This window comes from Merops nubicus, unplaced genomic scaffold (assembly GCF_000691845.1).
Source record: "Merops nubicus isolate BGI_N331 unplaced genomic scaffold, ASM69184v1 scaffold10223, whole genome shotgun sequence".
Lineage (NCBI taxonomy): Eukaryota > Metazoa > Chordata > Aves > Coraciiformes > Meropidae > Merops > Merops nubicus.
Window position 1 is genome coordinate 23,431 of NW_008599551.1, and position 16,438 is coordinate 39,868.

At 37.2% G+C, this 16,438-nt stretch overlaps 1 protein-coding gene across 1 annotated transcript; it reads left to right on the plus strand.

Moving 5' to 3' along the window:
- The first annotated feature begins 747 nt into the window (after window positions 1-747).
- RGS7BP (regulator of G-protein signaling 7 binding protein) lies at window positions 748-11,634 on the plus strand. Its single transcript, XM_008937427.1, is given in 3 exon segments — window positions 748-811; window positions 10,026-10,173; window positions 11,562-11,634. Coding segments are annotated over 3 exon segments (285 nt in total).
- Window positions 11,635-16,438: the final 4,804 nt, after the last annotated feature.

Below are 16,438 nucleotides of genomic sequence, written 5' to 3' on the forward strand. Positions count from 1 at the left end.
ATTAGTTTGGGGTGTAGGATTACTCTTGATTTCAGTTTTTCTATTCAAGATTGTTATTACTTTTCTGAAATTCCTGAACATCTCATTCTCCTCACAGTGCAGTATCACATGACTACTATTTTAAACACATGAGGAAAAAAAATTAGACAGAAACTATAGAACTAAAAGACTGCAAGTGACTTGTTTCTTATCAGTGTCTTTGAAGTGGGGTTGGTTATGCCTGATCCAGGATTTGTAACCTGAACAGTGACTGTGAAAGCGGCTGTGCAATCTCCTGCATCTGCACCAGGAGCAAGGGTAACTGAAACTGAATAGCAAAAAACCACTTAAATCTAACAGAAGATAATTATCCAAAGCTTTTAAAGAGTAGGAAAAATCTCAGCCACTTACCTACTCCTTTTCAAAAAATATGCAGAGGAGAAAGTGAGGACATGCGATGTTACCAAAGACAACTCAAGTTTAGCTGAGTTAAGTCTAGTGCTTTACAGAGCTAAGGAATTCTTTGTAAATACAGTTTGGTAGACACAGGGGTTTTATCATATACATAGAACATAATAGTTTATGAAGCAGATTATGATGTGATTGCTTGCAACACAAGCAAGTAAAAGGAATTGGAGTTGATGACCGTCATATCCTTCCAGTCTCATTCCTAACTATTTTTTTTTCTCTTTTTGCTGCAGCCCAGAAGATGGTGAAATCCATCCTGAAATCTGCAGACTATACATCCAGTTGCAGTGTTGCTTAGAAATGTATACAACAGAAATGCTTAAATCCATATGTCTGCTAGGATCACTGCAGTTTCATCGGAAAGGTATTGAGCTGCACAAGTGTACAGATGCTGATTAAAAAAAAAAAAACAGAATGGTCTTTTGGGGCATGCGTGGGTATTCATGAAAGACTAAAGCACCAAGCTGTGAAATTAACTATACCACTGAATCTTTTCAGCTGCTGAAAAAAATCTGTATTTCTGTTTAATTATGATAATTCTTACAGAAGTGTGTCATATCAGGCATGTATCATTAATGTCCTTGCAGCTTAGAAGTCTGAAATTTTTTTTTCAAAGGGGTGTCCCAAAAGTGTTAGATGCTGTTAGTCGGTTCAGTGGGCAGGCCCTTAGTCATCTAGAGGTATTTGTTTGGTATGATATTGGAGGACAAATGTTTGGTGGAGCAATAAGTCACGTTTGTAGTATTAAATTGATTCCTTACTGTCCCTGTTGATTTATCCAGCAGTGCAAGTATATAGCAAAAGACAGATGAATATGATTAAAAAGCTGCCCACCTTTATATAAATCAGAGACTCGATTCAGAACTGAAATTGCCTGTAGAGTATTTTTACACAAAAAGGACATGTCCTTGCTTCAGTGAAAGTGCATCTCTCTAACAATTTTGTATTTGATTAGCCACCTAGTGAAAGGAAGATGGAGAAATGCAGGCAATTTACTGAACAGGTTACTTAGTATCCTCATGATTCAGTGATGGCACAGCCTGATTTGGACTGTATGTGTGGTGATCGTAACTACTCTTCCCCAGATAATATCTCAGCAGAATATACTAGCTAAAGACAAGACAGTTCTGTAATGAACTGTGATTAAGGTCTTGTAACAAACCTTCTATATTTCCTGTTGTGCTGAAGGATCCTGTAATGTATTTTTTACATCCAGCTACAGGATGCAGCTAAAGCCAGTGATATTTTTTCTAGGAAAGTAAGAACTAGAGGTTTATAACTGCTTAGTTGAGTGTTGTGGTTTGAGGCTTGGAATGGGGGCGTGACCTTCCAGCACCTGGGAGGACCCCGGGTGGGGGTGAACCATTGTATTCCCTCCCTTTCCGACACACGCTCTGATAAGAGGCAGGAAGTGGGTGCTAACTGCACTCCTGCCCTGCAGCTCGGAGGTGGAGGTTGGGCTTTCTCTCCGTGGGACCTTGGAACTATTTCTGAGGGTTTTGTATATTTTTTGTATTTTTATATTTTATAAATTTTTGTATTGCCCCTAATCTTTGTATATATATTTTTTTTTAACCTCCCTTTTTAGTTTTCTGTTCCTTGTTAAACAATATACTTCATTTTTTTTTTCAAAGTCTCTCTCTCTCTCTCTCTGGGAGGGGGGGGGAAGGGGAATATATAGTTCTGTTCCGTGTGGGTCCTGCCCTGAACCCCTTTTTACACAGAACCAGAACATAGAGCTTCTCTGATTTTTCTCAATTCAGGAAGAAAGCTATAAAATAAGAAGAGACGGAATTAACAGGGCCATCATGTAACAAGGTGTCAGTAGCTGCTAAAATGAATCATCATTTTTTAAGACAGATTGTACTGCTTTTCCTAGCATTGGTTACACTTGTCAAACCACCTCCTGTAATCACAGAAAAAAAAGTAGCTTGAGGTGACCCGAGTAACCCCAATATGTCTTGTCTCTTCCTTTTGCCTCTGGATGGAATCTACATTAGTTAACTAAACGTCTGACTTAGATGTCTAAAGTTGGACAAAAAGAATTACAGCATTTTAGTATGGGCCATCTTAGTTCCTACCTGGCAGTAGGTTTTACTATAATTTGATTTCTTTTGTCACCATAGAGAAAGTCATGGTACCTGTTCTGACATTGCTAAATAGAGTAATTTTTGTCCTGTATCCACAGAGAGATAACCACAGTAACTTGGATCCAAGTTTCTGTGATATTCCTTCAGAAAAATTTATAGCAGGCAAAAATTATATAATCACAGGCATTCAAGTAATTTGAATATAGCTAACAGAACATTGTTCTTTTATATTAAATACTTGGTTGTTACAACACCTGGAAGTGTTATAAAGGCATCATGCAACACGGGAAATTCCAGTTACAGGTTAAGTATTTTTTCAGAGTGAAGGTCGTCATATAATAGAACAGACACCCAAAGAGGCTGTGAAATTTCCACCCTTGGAGATACTGATACCTGAAATAGCCCTAGGCAATCTGATGCAGCTCGGCCCCGCTATAGTGTGTTAGACTAGGTGAACTTACAAGCTATTTATTCTATATTCTGCCAAAACCTACTACTTTCCAAGGAGTAGAATGAGCTCATAACTTTCTTTAATTTACATAACGAGCAGGGTACTGCAGTGTCAGCAAAGTTCATACATTTATCTGTGGGAATGAAATGCCAGTAGTTTCACCATTATAAAATATATTGTCCTGTTGCTAGTATATCACTTTTTTTACCTTTTTCACCTGTTTAGTTTTTCAACAAGTGATCATTTAAAAAAAAAAAAAAAGTAATCCCTGTCCTTGTGTACGAAGAGTACTACCCTTAGAAACTTTGCTTAATTCATAAATATGTGTGTCTGATGTTCTTCTGTCTCCTTAAGCTCATTTTTGAAGGTAATATTTTCCATTGTATGTAATATTTTCTATTTTCTAGTCCTTCTACCTGTTGGATAAGTGGTTTGTTAGGTTTTAAATCTCCATGAGATTTCACCAATTTATTTTCTTCCTTGAGAGCCAGCAGAGGTTCAAGCAGAATGACATGCAGCCTGTTCTCAGCAGCCCGTGGCTAATTAATAAAGAGACCACTGGTATCTTGACCAGACATTACCAAAGAAATTATAGAAATGATCCTCCTCTCAGAGGAGAGCCACAAAAATGATCAGAGGGCTGGAGCACCTCTCCTATGAGGGCAGGCTGAGGGAGCTGGGGTTATTCAGCCTGAAGAAGAGAAGGCTCCAGTAAGACCGTACGGTGGCCTTCCAGTATCTGAAAGGGGCCTACTGGAAAGCTGGGGAGGAGCTATTTACAAGATTGTGTAGCAGCAGGACAAGGCAATGGTTTTATGCTCGAGCATGGTAGATTTAGATTAGACATGAGGAGGAAGTTCTTTACTATGAGGGTGATGAAACACAGGAACAGGCTGCCCAGGGAGCTGGTGGAGGCTCCATTCCTGGGGACATTTATGGTCAGGCTTGATGGTGCTCTGAGCAACCTGATCTTGTTGAAGATGTCCGTGCTTATTGCAGGGGGTTGGACTAGATGACCTTTTGAGGTTCCTTCCAACCCAAAGCATTCTATGATTCTGTGATTCCATGATAAAACTAAGGCTGATGCTCTTTTCTCAAGAGAAACTCAGCTAGTGCTCTCTACTAAGAAAGAGATGCTCTTTACACCACACTACAGTTTGAAAGGGATGAAGTAGTTATAATTTCTGGCCATAGAAGCTGCTGGATGTAATTATCCTTTTTCCAAATTAATACTGAGATTGACAGAATCCCACACTGAGAAAGCTCAGAACTGCTCCAAGTTACTAACTACACTTCAGCATACATTGCTCTATTCAGTCACAAATATTTTGGGGTCAAAGGTTTTCACTGATACCTTATGAAGAACTTCATTGCATTTTTAATGTGTAAACATAACAGATAAAAGTGCTTTGCTGATTCAAATATGCACAATAATAATATATTCCTTTCGTTGTTAAGAACTGTAAATATTCGTATTATCATTAGATCATTATAGCATGTCACTGTAGAAGTGCACATTACCAAAGTTTAATGTCTATGCATGTCTACATAGGAACCATTAACTCCTTAGGATCATCTACAGGTATCATTGATGTGTTTGGTTACATAATTACATTCATTATAAAATATTTTTTAAATGATGAATTGCAGATCGCAATCATTCTGTTAGTTAACTGTGCATCATTTGAGCAAGGCACTCATTTTAATAATTAAGGAGTCCATAAGCCCATATAACAAGTCAGATGCAAGACAGGATGGTTAAAGTCAACTGGAGGTGTTTTCCAGAGTTCAAAACATGCTGTAAAAATAGTTAAAGCTACCTTATCAACAGAATATGAAACTAGTAGCCGTTTGTGCTGAGTTTGAACAAAATAAGTCACTGCTCATGTATAGTTGTAAGAATATGTTATTCTTCTGGTCCAGGATCAGTTCAACCTGCTATATTGTTTGTAACTTGTTAAAAAGAAATGTAAACACATGGAGAGGTAATGCCTGCTCCCAGTTATTTACACGTAGGTCTAGTGATTTTAATAGAATTGGAATATCTATTGGAAAAAATTGTTCTGAGAAATATTAGATGCACAGAATCTTACATTTTCTTGTATGAAATGATCTGAAAGTCTTATTTTTTCCCGCATATTTGTTTCTAAATTACGTGTTTATACATGAGTAATTTCTCAGAATAAGATGCAAAATACTTTAATGCTTATCTCCTACATATTGTTTATTCTTACCACAAGAATATTTGTGGTAAGATTTCTATTTGTGGAAATTAAAAAATCACAGTTCTGTCACTGTAATTGAGATGTGCAGGTCCCATCTGACTGGTGTAAACGCAGCTGAGGGCAAACCCCTACCAGCACTAACCAGAGTGGTATGTACCTGAATATTTACATTAAAAAGGGAAGAACTGAGACTTAGGGAAAAATGATGTGAACATATTACAGACAGAAAATATCCCCTCATGAAAACATGACCTGAACTCATTTCTGCGTTGCAAGAACATCAGAATGATACCAAATCACAGGTAACTGTATCATGTACCATACAAGAAGTGCATAGCATAATCGTTATTTTTCAAGTATGTGTTTTATAATAACATGCATTTCCTTAAAATAGAACCTAAAATATGTGATAGCTTATACAACAGAGGGCAAAAATAAACCCTCAATTCAGTGGTTTGGTTTTGTTTTGGTTTTGTTATGTGTTTCTTTTTAAATTACACACAATTTAGAGTCTTGAAGGAGAAAGATTGTTTAATGGATGTGCTACAATCTCAACATTTGTTTAAAGGCTGATAGATATATGTTATTGCTTACACAAGAGGTAAGCAAGTAGAGAGAGGTAAGCAGTGAGAGAGAAGAGAAGCACCCAAGTATGGCGAAACAAGAATTTACAAATCCAGACTCACCCACTCTCATGTGGACACTGTGAAAAGGCCAAAATTAATACAAGAAAAACAGGTGCAGAAGGAGGAAAACACAACTGCTACCACAGACTCATTCCTATTGCATTTTCCTTAATAATGATATTTCCAGTGAGTCTCTGAGTTCTGCGGGTCCAAAGTGTAAGTCAGGAAAGAAGTTCATCAGGCTGCTAGCTATATTTGCAATGCCACATTTCCTTTTTATTTTCTACAGAATACTTTCTTATTCTCCTTTGTATATTCTCATTTTAATTCACTGTAGCTTTGAGCTATAGCTTGTGCATTTACCCTTAGTTGACAGGTTGGAAGCCTAATGCAAAAGCTGTCTTCTTTTTGAGAGAGGTGTTCTCTCAGTGTGGCTAAATTCTGTTACTCCCCTCAAAGATCTTTGCAGTTCATCTGCAGTGAAATCTTAACTAGCTTTTGGGGACCTACAGCAGCTTTTTTCGTTGTGTAAGTTTCTCTGCAAAGTAGGTGATGACTAAGAGTAGGTGCATAGGGTAGCACAACAGAAGCAAACATAGAGGTTACCACAGCAGTAGTAAGAACCACAACAGGTGGGACACATACATAGGTGGGGTGTGTGTAACCTTAATGAACTAATCGTTTTCTGCACTCTTATTTATCCTCACTCAAGTTTGATCTTCAGCATTATTTAGTTCAATGAATTTAACTTCGTACCAAAGGCATTCTCTGCTACTGAAAGTAAAAAAAAAAAAAATGTTGAATTAGAGTCTAGAAGAAAATGAATACATCATGTTTTATATTAAAATTTCACAGAAAAAAACACCTCTGTCTAATCACCTGGCAAGAAGGCAGGTGTGTGTGGACACCTCTAACAACACTGTGTGCATAATCAAATTCCAACTGAAATTAATGAGTCTTTCCACTGACTAAATTAAAAGTAAAATTTAAGGCTCATATCCCTATTTTAAGAATGTGTAGTATTGCCACTAGAAGGATGAGAAGATTAAAGAGCTATTGTTTCTCTGCAGGCTGTGCCATGTAGTAGAAATGTTAAGCCTGAATCATATCCATTATTCAAGGAAAGCCTGTATTATTAGCTGACTCTTAACTGTTTTCAAGTGACTGAGTAGATGCTCTGAAATTCAAGAAAGGCTTTGTGAATTGTTCACAATACAACAGAATTACTGGTAAAGAGATCTTTTTAGTTGAAAAGAAATGTGCCTTCATTCTGCTCAATCTGCAAGAACTTGCCTTTGTGCTAAGAGAACTTATCAGTCTCAGTACTTCTGTTCTCAGGTTGTGAAAAAAAACCTTTACTGGTATTTCACTTGCCATTGTTATTGTTTCCATTGAATCACCTTGCACAACCCTGAAGGTTGCATTTATAGACAGGGTTGTTCTTGCCAGCCTATCAGCAAAGGTCAGGTCAGAGTTCCAACGTAACACTTCAAAATAATGGCAGAGTTAACTAATACACAGTTCCAGCAGTAACACCTTGTGATATCAGTGGCAAATTGGTTTCCCTGGAGCAGCCTTTTCTGAAGTAGTGGTGAGATATTGGTAAGAGTATGTGGTGTTATGGGCTTCCTATAATGGGAAAAATAATGAAGCTTGTTATATTTTATTAGTGAGACCACGCCAATATTAATTTAGTAATTTTATTAAGCAAGCAGCAATAAGTAAAACAGCGCTGTGCGGCCGGGGAGTTTCCTCACTCCACCAACGGCGCGCAACAACCCCCCCAAGTCTCTCATTATATGCTCTTCTTCTTCCGGTGTAACGTATCTCTTTCTTCCTTCTGCGGCTGCGCCAGCTGTTGCTAGGGGGTCCTTTCTGCCTTCCAGTGGGCTTGAAGGAGGGGGGTGTATCATTCTTGGTGATTGTTTCATTACACGCATGATTACCCAACCTAACCCCAATTCTTCCGCCTATTTTCATTGTTTACAACACAGAATAGCTGTATGTTCAAAGCAAGCAAGCATGCGATTTCGAACAGACTGCTCTTACAGCAAGTTCTATTGGTTAATCTTTAAGCAGGAAAAATGAGTTTCAAAGCAAGCAAGTAAAACAATTAAAAGAAAACAATTGAACAATCAAAGATTGATTAACAAACTACAGGTTATCCATTACAAAGCTTACACAAAAGAACAATTAAAACCATACAGTATGAAATCCCTTAAAATAACAGCATAAGCTGTAGTTAAGAACTATAAAAATTTGAAAATTATACCTACAGGGTGATGCAGAGTAAAACATGTAATCTGGGAAGTAGGCTTAGGCTGCTGTTCCATAAACAATTGAGTCAGCTAATGCTTGTCATCACCAGAAAAATATGGGTACCTTCATCTCTATCTCCCTGTCATTGTCATGCCTTCACTTCTTCTTCCCTACCACTGCTTCTGGCCATGTGATCATCCTTCTCTGGCACTTGCTTTTGAACATACAGAGTTCATTACTGACCTGACTTAAATAACTGCAATGTCAGAAAACTTCACATTTTATTTTTCCTTTTATTTGGGTAATCTACAATTTTAGAATGGGTTAAAGTGTCTCACAGAAGGATCTGGCAGAGCACATTAGCAGTTTCATGCCAAAGTAAGTATCAGAGAAAGGGCAAAGGACATCATTCTCTTATAGATGGCAAGCTTGTTTATGTCAGGTCATGCAATCTCTTGGAACCCCAGATGATATAGTTCGGGGAGAAGCAAGTAAAAGAGCTTCCTACTGACTTCAGAAAGTAACAGAAACATTAAGCAGGTATCTTCTTTAGTGTAAGTAGTGTCTAGTTTAACATTCAGACAAGTCACCAAGATTTTATTTTATTTTTTCAGCAAAGGGATGACTTCCCAGTATAGAACAGTTTAGAGAACCTGCCCAAAAAGTGTTTTGTAAGATCCAGGAATTTATTGTTTTGGAAAAAAAAAAAAAAATGTTATGAGCCTGATAGTGGGGATACTTATTTGTGATGTGGAAGAGCAATAGAGCATGGTCTGCAGCCTTGGTCTCCAGTGTCCCAGAAAAATGAGCTAAATGACCATTACTCTATGAGCTGTTATTGTTTTTCCTGTTCTTTCTCAAACCTTAGAGGAAGTACTCAGGTTTGTCTTGATGTGAAAATTTTTCAAATTGGAAAAATTGTGGTATGAAGAACCATTTTCTACTTAACTGTTCATACCAGTGGTTTAAACAGTTACTTTTTTTTCCTCTAATTTTAGGAAGTTTTACTTGCTTCTTTCTGAGATTTTTTTAACTCCGTTTCATGAGAGAACCCAGAGGGGGAAAAACTTTTTAACTTCTCAGTAATGTATCTGGGATGCACTCCAATTTGAATTTGTTCATTTGAATGTACTTGGTGCCAAGATTGTACTTACCACTACAAAAAAGGAATACCTTCAGATAGTCCCAGGGAGTTTTGGTAGGGTACCAAAAATTCCCAGCAGTACTTAACTCTCTTGCATGCTCCATTATTGTGTTCCACATCCGTTGTCCCATTCTCTCCCTGACAAAAGCCCTGGCAGATATGTCATGAAGCTCCCATTCAATTCCAACACTGCATTTCGTTTCCATATAGTGAGCATGAATTAGGCAAGTGTAAGTGTGGAAACTGAGAGTATAATGTGTATTTGGGCTGTGAGCAGTGGCAGCTATGTATTGCTTTTAAAGTCACCAAGCAGAACACTGTATATTTTTGTCTTCTGTTTTCTGTCATTATTGCTGTAATATCTAAGAGACACGGATTGCAATGTTCTTTAGTGTCCCAAGTTTTTTTAAGTTGCTTTTAGAATGTATGCTGTAGTTAACTTAGTTTCTCCTGCTTCATTATCTCTGGCTCTTATTTTGTGTCACGTGTGAGCTGTTGGAGTCGAACTGAAATGCTTCATAATACTCACTGTGTAAAATTCTAAGCTCCACACATGCCTGAATGGGAGTTTTGTTTGGTAGGAGTAACGTAGCAGCACTCTCATCAGCAGATTGGTGTGATCTGCTCTGTTCCCAAACAGTTCTTACATACAGCTTGCACTCACCACTCTCTGTCTTCATTTATACTGTGCAAGATCAAGCTCAAAACATCAATGATACAATCTGAGTATACGTTTTAATTAATAAGTAACGGGGATGCATGTTTTGTTTAAACGTTTTAAAGGAAAGGAACCTTGTGCCCTACCCAAGATCCTAGATACTAAAGTGGAGGAGAGTTCCGAAGTACCTATTTTAGAAGACACGTCATCATCACCAACAGATATTCAACAGCATTTATGGCAGGTTTCCACAGATATTGAAAACACTGAAAGGTATGTGTAGTGTTCCATTCATTAAAAAATTTCTGTCCAGGGTTTATTGAGTCTTTTCCAATAGGCAGCCAGTGTTGCTAGCATAAAAGGGATTCGTAAATTAAATAACCTGTTTACATTTCTGTTACATTTAACATATCTGAGAGCAGCTCCAAAAAGAAGGGCAGAGAGAAGTGACATTCTTAATTCAGCTAATTACCAGAGGGTAATTGTGAAAAACAAAGGCTGGGAAATGATGTTGCTTGTAGACCAGGTTCTCTAAAAGCAGCAGCTTTTGTCTCATCTTGAGTGGTTTATCATTTTGTATCTGAAATCTGCTCACCTGTGGCTCTGCATTCATAAATCAAAAGTACAGAATCTCATTCATTTCAGTTGTTTCTGCCCTTAGTTATGAATGTGGAAGCCTTAGGAGGGGTGGTGAGCATCATCCACAGGTTTATCAAAGTCGACTTCTCTCACTCTCTTGGCTATGCAGTTGACAGACAAAAATGAGACCCTTAAGTAGGGAGTAATCCTGACAGCCAACATTTCTTTGCAAAAACTACCTATTTTCATGGCTTTGTATGTTAAGCTGCAGCTGCTATTTTAATAGTTGTCATGTTTATTTATATAAAAAATACTGTTCTACTGAGACATAACTCAGAGTAAGCCTGAGCAATTTATTGTTATTCATGCTGCTTCATTTCTAAGAACCATTCTCTATGTAGGTGAATGAGGCAAGCCCATGTTGCTTTTAAATCCTGAAACCCTTAAGAAATTACAAGTCTGCACACAAAATGACTAGTATGCCATCTATCTGTAAAACAGGAACCTTTTTGCAGCTTCTGGCTTCTCTCAAAACATATCCAATTGTAACTTGCTGTGTGAGATGATATTTTGTCATCACGTGTTACATTCTCTGCTTTTCAGAAAATTTCATGCCAGAGTCCTAAGAGGGGTAAGCGTGACAGCACTGTTTCTAATATTTCCACTTACTGTGCAGGGAGCCTAAGTGCCATGAATTAGCTAACATATAATTCTCTTCTGAGCAATGAAACACACTCATGGCACAAGCTATAAAATGCTGTTAAGGGGTATTAAGTTGACGTGAGTTCTAGCTTGTGCGAATTTTAAGGCCTGTTGTGTATTTGGCTGCCAGGATGACATTGTGCCAACCAACTCATTTAATATGGAACACTCAAGTGCCAGAACAGATCCTTATTTAATATACTGCCCTTTAATTTGGTATGCATCTTCTGATACATATATGTGAACCAAATGCCTGCCCAACAGCTTTTTGTGTTTATTGTTCCATTTTTTCAGCATATAAAGTTACACTGTGAACCATTCCACGTTCAGTCTTCAATTGCCGTTCTATTTTATCTCTTTCAAATTTTGTATCCACAGAGATATGAGAGAAATGAAAAACCTTTTAAGTAAACTCAGGGAGACTATGCCTTTACCACTGAAAAATCAAGGTAGGTTTTGTATTTTCATCATGTAAAGAAAATTATGATAATTAAAGGTTTGTATTCCATTAGATCCAAAATATCTAGAGCTACAAAAAGAAAAATGTAGGTGAAGTATCTTCCCTGCTGATTCAATGGAGCCAGAATTTAGTATGTGAACTTTGGCCTCTCAAGTTTCATGAGGTATTCTAGGTCTTTATGGAGATGCTATCTATAGATACAGTAATCTACTTCCCCTAGTGACACAAAGGCAGCAGCACAACTCTTTACTTCCCTGTTTCAGGAGACTCTTTTTCAAAGGTAATGAGGTTGTCAATTGCACAGATTATGACAGGGATACTACTGAGTGATCCTACTGATTTGCTTTACCCCTACAAGGCTTGTAGTTTCTGTGACATGACACTGGTCCTGTGCAGAAAAGGTATGTGCCTGGAATCTGCTAACCCAGCTTTTGTAATCTAGTTTAGTAATCTAGCTTTTCCCAGTAGCCAGCTATAAGGCACCCCATGCAAATAAATGCAAAGGGGTACAGGATCTCCATCCTACGCATGTATTTGGCAATGAGCCTCCATTCTGTGGCCCAGCAGTGTTAAATATTCCATGTCTACAGGCATTCTTTCTTCATAGGCACAACATTAAAAAGATAATAATTTTTCTCTTTGATTTCTTCTTGAGAATGTGTATTTCTTGAATGCTGCATAGTCTTTGCACAGTGGCAGCTAATGAAGTATTCTTGACGTGTCCTAGATCTTGCCTCAGTTCTAGATGTAAGCAGCCTAGCATGCACCATAATGTGGTAAGATAGAATGGATGAATTCATTATACAAATAAGAGTTTATGGCAGGATGGCTTGATGGAAAACTACATGGCAGTAGAAAGGGAGTGGCTGATGATGCATGGTACAGATGTGCCATTGTAGAGACTGGAAGAACGCCATCAAGCCTGTGCCTAGCCTGGAAGAAAGGAGCACAGTGGAAATAACAAAGGAAAAGAAACGTTTGAAGGATATAAATCATATGGAAACTTGAATTCAGAACAGAGATATAAAGCAGATCGAATTCCTCTCTGCTGTGTGGTATCTACACTGCCCTTCAGCACTGGCCAGAAAATCACTGAGACCAGTGCAGCAGGATGGGAAACATGTCAGCTAGAGTTTAAAAACTCTGAGACATGCCCCAGGATCAGGTCCTCGTAAACGGCATTCTTACAGCTCGCACAAACTCCAGCTACAACCAGAGCTGGAGGGTGACCACTCAGAATGGATGCCTCAGGAAGGGACAGTCATACATACTCACTATGATTTTTAAAATATTCCAAGACTTTGAATTAATTAAAGCTAGATAACAGTATAAGTAATTATTAAAAAAAATATAGGGTTATTAATATGGTCGGGGCTGTAATTTTGACATGTGTATGAATTACAAGCACTGTTTGAGAGAATGATTATGAAATGAATAAATGACATTAAATGAGTTGATCTTTACAAAACCCAATCCTGCTTTCAGTAAATGAATGAGTGTTTTACTATTGCTTTCAGTGACACCCAGGATGGATTTAAGACTTCAGTCTCACAAAAGCTTTATATAATGTTACTGACTGCTCACAGACCTGGTTTTCTTTGTATAGAATTCCCTTAAATGGTAGCAGGAAAGTTACTATGCTAAGAAATTTAGTCAGTATGCTCATAAGCTTGAGTGCCAGTATTAGATGATCTCTTGCGTATGTTCCTATAGTTAAGTATTAGTATTGCAGTAGTATCTAGGGCCTACAGTCTAAACTAGGTCCCCAGTATAACCAGAACAGGAACATAATGAGGCATAGTTCTTAGTCTGAAACCATGCCTGAAGATGGCTCAAATTTAAAGTGATTTCTAAAGGTTTTGTGAGATAGCTCACTGCTAGTGCATTAGTTAACATAGTATATGCACTAATGTATACCTTTTGTATTCATTTAAAAGGAGTTAATATAACAGGCAGAAAACTAAACAGAAACAGGGTATATAGCGTTAACTTTCCTAGACAAGTGTTTTTCCTCTTCATGTGCCCAGGTGTTCCAGTGTTGTAGTTTTAAATGGTAATTCTCCCTGATGTGCACAAACAGCTACCCAATAATGGGTTTTTTTACTGCTTAAACTGAGCTAGAATTTAATCTTAGGATCAACATTTCCAAACTTGAAGGTCTGCAGCATCTCAAGCTTTACTTATCTTTAGGTTTTGTTGGAGACCCTAATATTATTATTTGATGCAGGAATACTGTGGCTTAGGTCTCCCAGTACTGGAGGTGTAATTTCATTTCTGTTTCATCGTTGAATTGGTATTCTTCTTGCCAGAATTTCTATTGCATTATGATGTAGGTCCTGATAATTAGAATTGTAAAACTCTTATGTACAAAATTCAGGCTATTATTTGCTCTGTGCCTAGAGCAATGGGATCTATTACTTGACCATCTAGGTACTATTAGGACACATAAATTCTATAAACTCCTTTGTGTGTGTGCATGTGTTCATTCTGTATTAAAATGTGGGTTTTTTCATCACAGATGATAGCAGCCTCCTAAACTTGACTCCGTATCCATTGGTAAGAAGACGGAAGCGAAGATTCTTTGGACTATGTTGTCTTGTCTCAAGTTAGAAGATTAAACACAGAAGCACCAAGAAAGTAATAACTTTTATTAAACTTCTATTATTTGACCACTGAAAAGATGAACATTGCTAATCCTGATTATAAAGTACATTTTCTACACTCTCCTGTTCCTTTTTCTGTTTCTGCTCCATCCCCCTTTTCAAAATAAGGGTTTTAATAGTTCAAAGTTATGGTGGTCAAAAACCAGCTATGGAATAGATCTAGCATAACTCAGAATGTTTTTAAAACTTTTTAGTATGTTTTGCATGCTTATTTTCAACCATGCAGAGAAAAGACACATGAATTATGGTTAATAGATAATTTTAAAGTTTTTTTTCAATTGTTTGAACCACAGCTAAAAGTTTGTGCGTAGTACAGTACTCTTATTAGCATCACATTAAAATACTTTGTCATATTCTAAGTCTTTAAGCATAGAAAACTATTTAACAGCAAAAGTATTAAAGTTCTAAAACATCTAAACAATATTGTAACGGAATTTGCATAAAATCTCCAGTTGCTTTTTGTGCTCTCATTCATATTTAGTCTACTACTATATCTCAATTTAAAAGCCTCATAGAAAAATATCTTAATTTATGGTACACAAACCATATATTAAAATACTTAGAACTTGTAAATATGGAGAAATCATAATATCTACAAACTGTACAATGCATATAAGCAACAGAATTCCTTTTAAGCTGGTAGCAACTCTATAAGCTTTTGGAAAAAAGAATTATTAAAAGAAGGTATATTAAAATAAACAATGTAAAACACACCACCAACCCATTCTATTTCCAATAGAAATCAAAGCATGGTGTCTGTATATCACTATTAACTCTTATAGGGCATGCCACAATTATCCGAGACTGTAAGATAATAAACGTTTTACATTGTTAATAAAGATTTTTATGTAAATTAAATGTTCTTGTGCTTCTAGTTATATGGCCAGAATATTTTTCTTTCCTGAATTTGTTATCAGAGTGCTATGCAATGTTTTGATAGTTTTTCCATTTTAATAATTATGTTTACAAAGACAGATAAAAAATTAACGGTGAGTATATAAATGCTAAAATGACAGCTAGTAACAGCAACAGATATGAATAGCTTGGACTCATTGTACTGATATTTCAGGTTGATAGACAAGGCACCACAACTAGAGCTAGACTGCAACACTCTGACACCCATAACCATCTGTAAGTACCGTACAGAGCAGGTCACAGTCAGTAATGCCCGAGGAAGGTGGCTATGAGCCCTTCTGTCATTCCGCCATGGCCCAGCCTGTCAACAGGAACCAAATTCCCTCTCACTGTAAAAGATTTTGGTGGTGGTTGAGGAGGTGTTGTTTCCTTGCCACAGGAAGCACTCTCACAGTTAAATTCTCTGTGAGTATTTTTTTCATAGAATGTTAGTAGACTCCCCAAAGCAGTTTGTTAGGGACAGCTATTCACTGAGCAGTATCTGGCACCTTCAAGTTCGATCTGATTGATTTTTGTACAGAGTTTTTCTCCTGGAATGCTGTTTGCTGAGAAAGGAAGGAAACACCCACGCTGTCAGAAATATTAGTGTACTTTCTATAGCAGGGACCTAAAATTCAGATACAATTCCCAAGCAGAAAACGCATGAATTTTTTCTTCCTGAAGAGCCATAGCACTCCTGGTTTAGACATTCATGTAACTGAGGGTATTTTTTTTACCCTCTAAAAGGGTATTTTTGTTTTCATTCCGATAAAACAGAGTATCTTGGTTTTTTCCGAGGTTGAACTGATCTGTTCACCTTTCAGTCTCTCAGACAGAAAATATGTTTATGAATAATCAGACCCCCAAATAAATACTTTAAATGCAATGAGGACAAATACATAAAAAATGTGCTAATGGAAATTATGTGTTTCCATAAACAAAATTAATTTCATCTGAGGAATAAATGATTAAATTCTTTATATAGCACAGAAAAAGGTAACTAAGGATGTTTCAAGATCTCAGGTCACAAACTACTCCTCTCCAGCATACATGGCATTTAATCTGAGGAGATCCCTACATGCTCACAAAGCTGTGTGCTTGTGAGCACAAATACATTTTTAAGACAAATAGAATCATAGTCCACATCAGGACTTTTTTTTCAAAGTTAGTTCTTTGACATTTTCCTTACACCCCTCATGAGCAATGTCCTCATTAATCAGGAACTAGTTTTTCTGTAGTG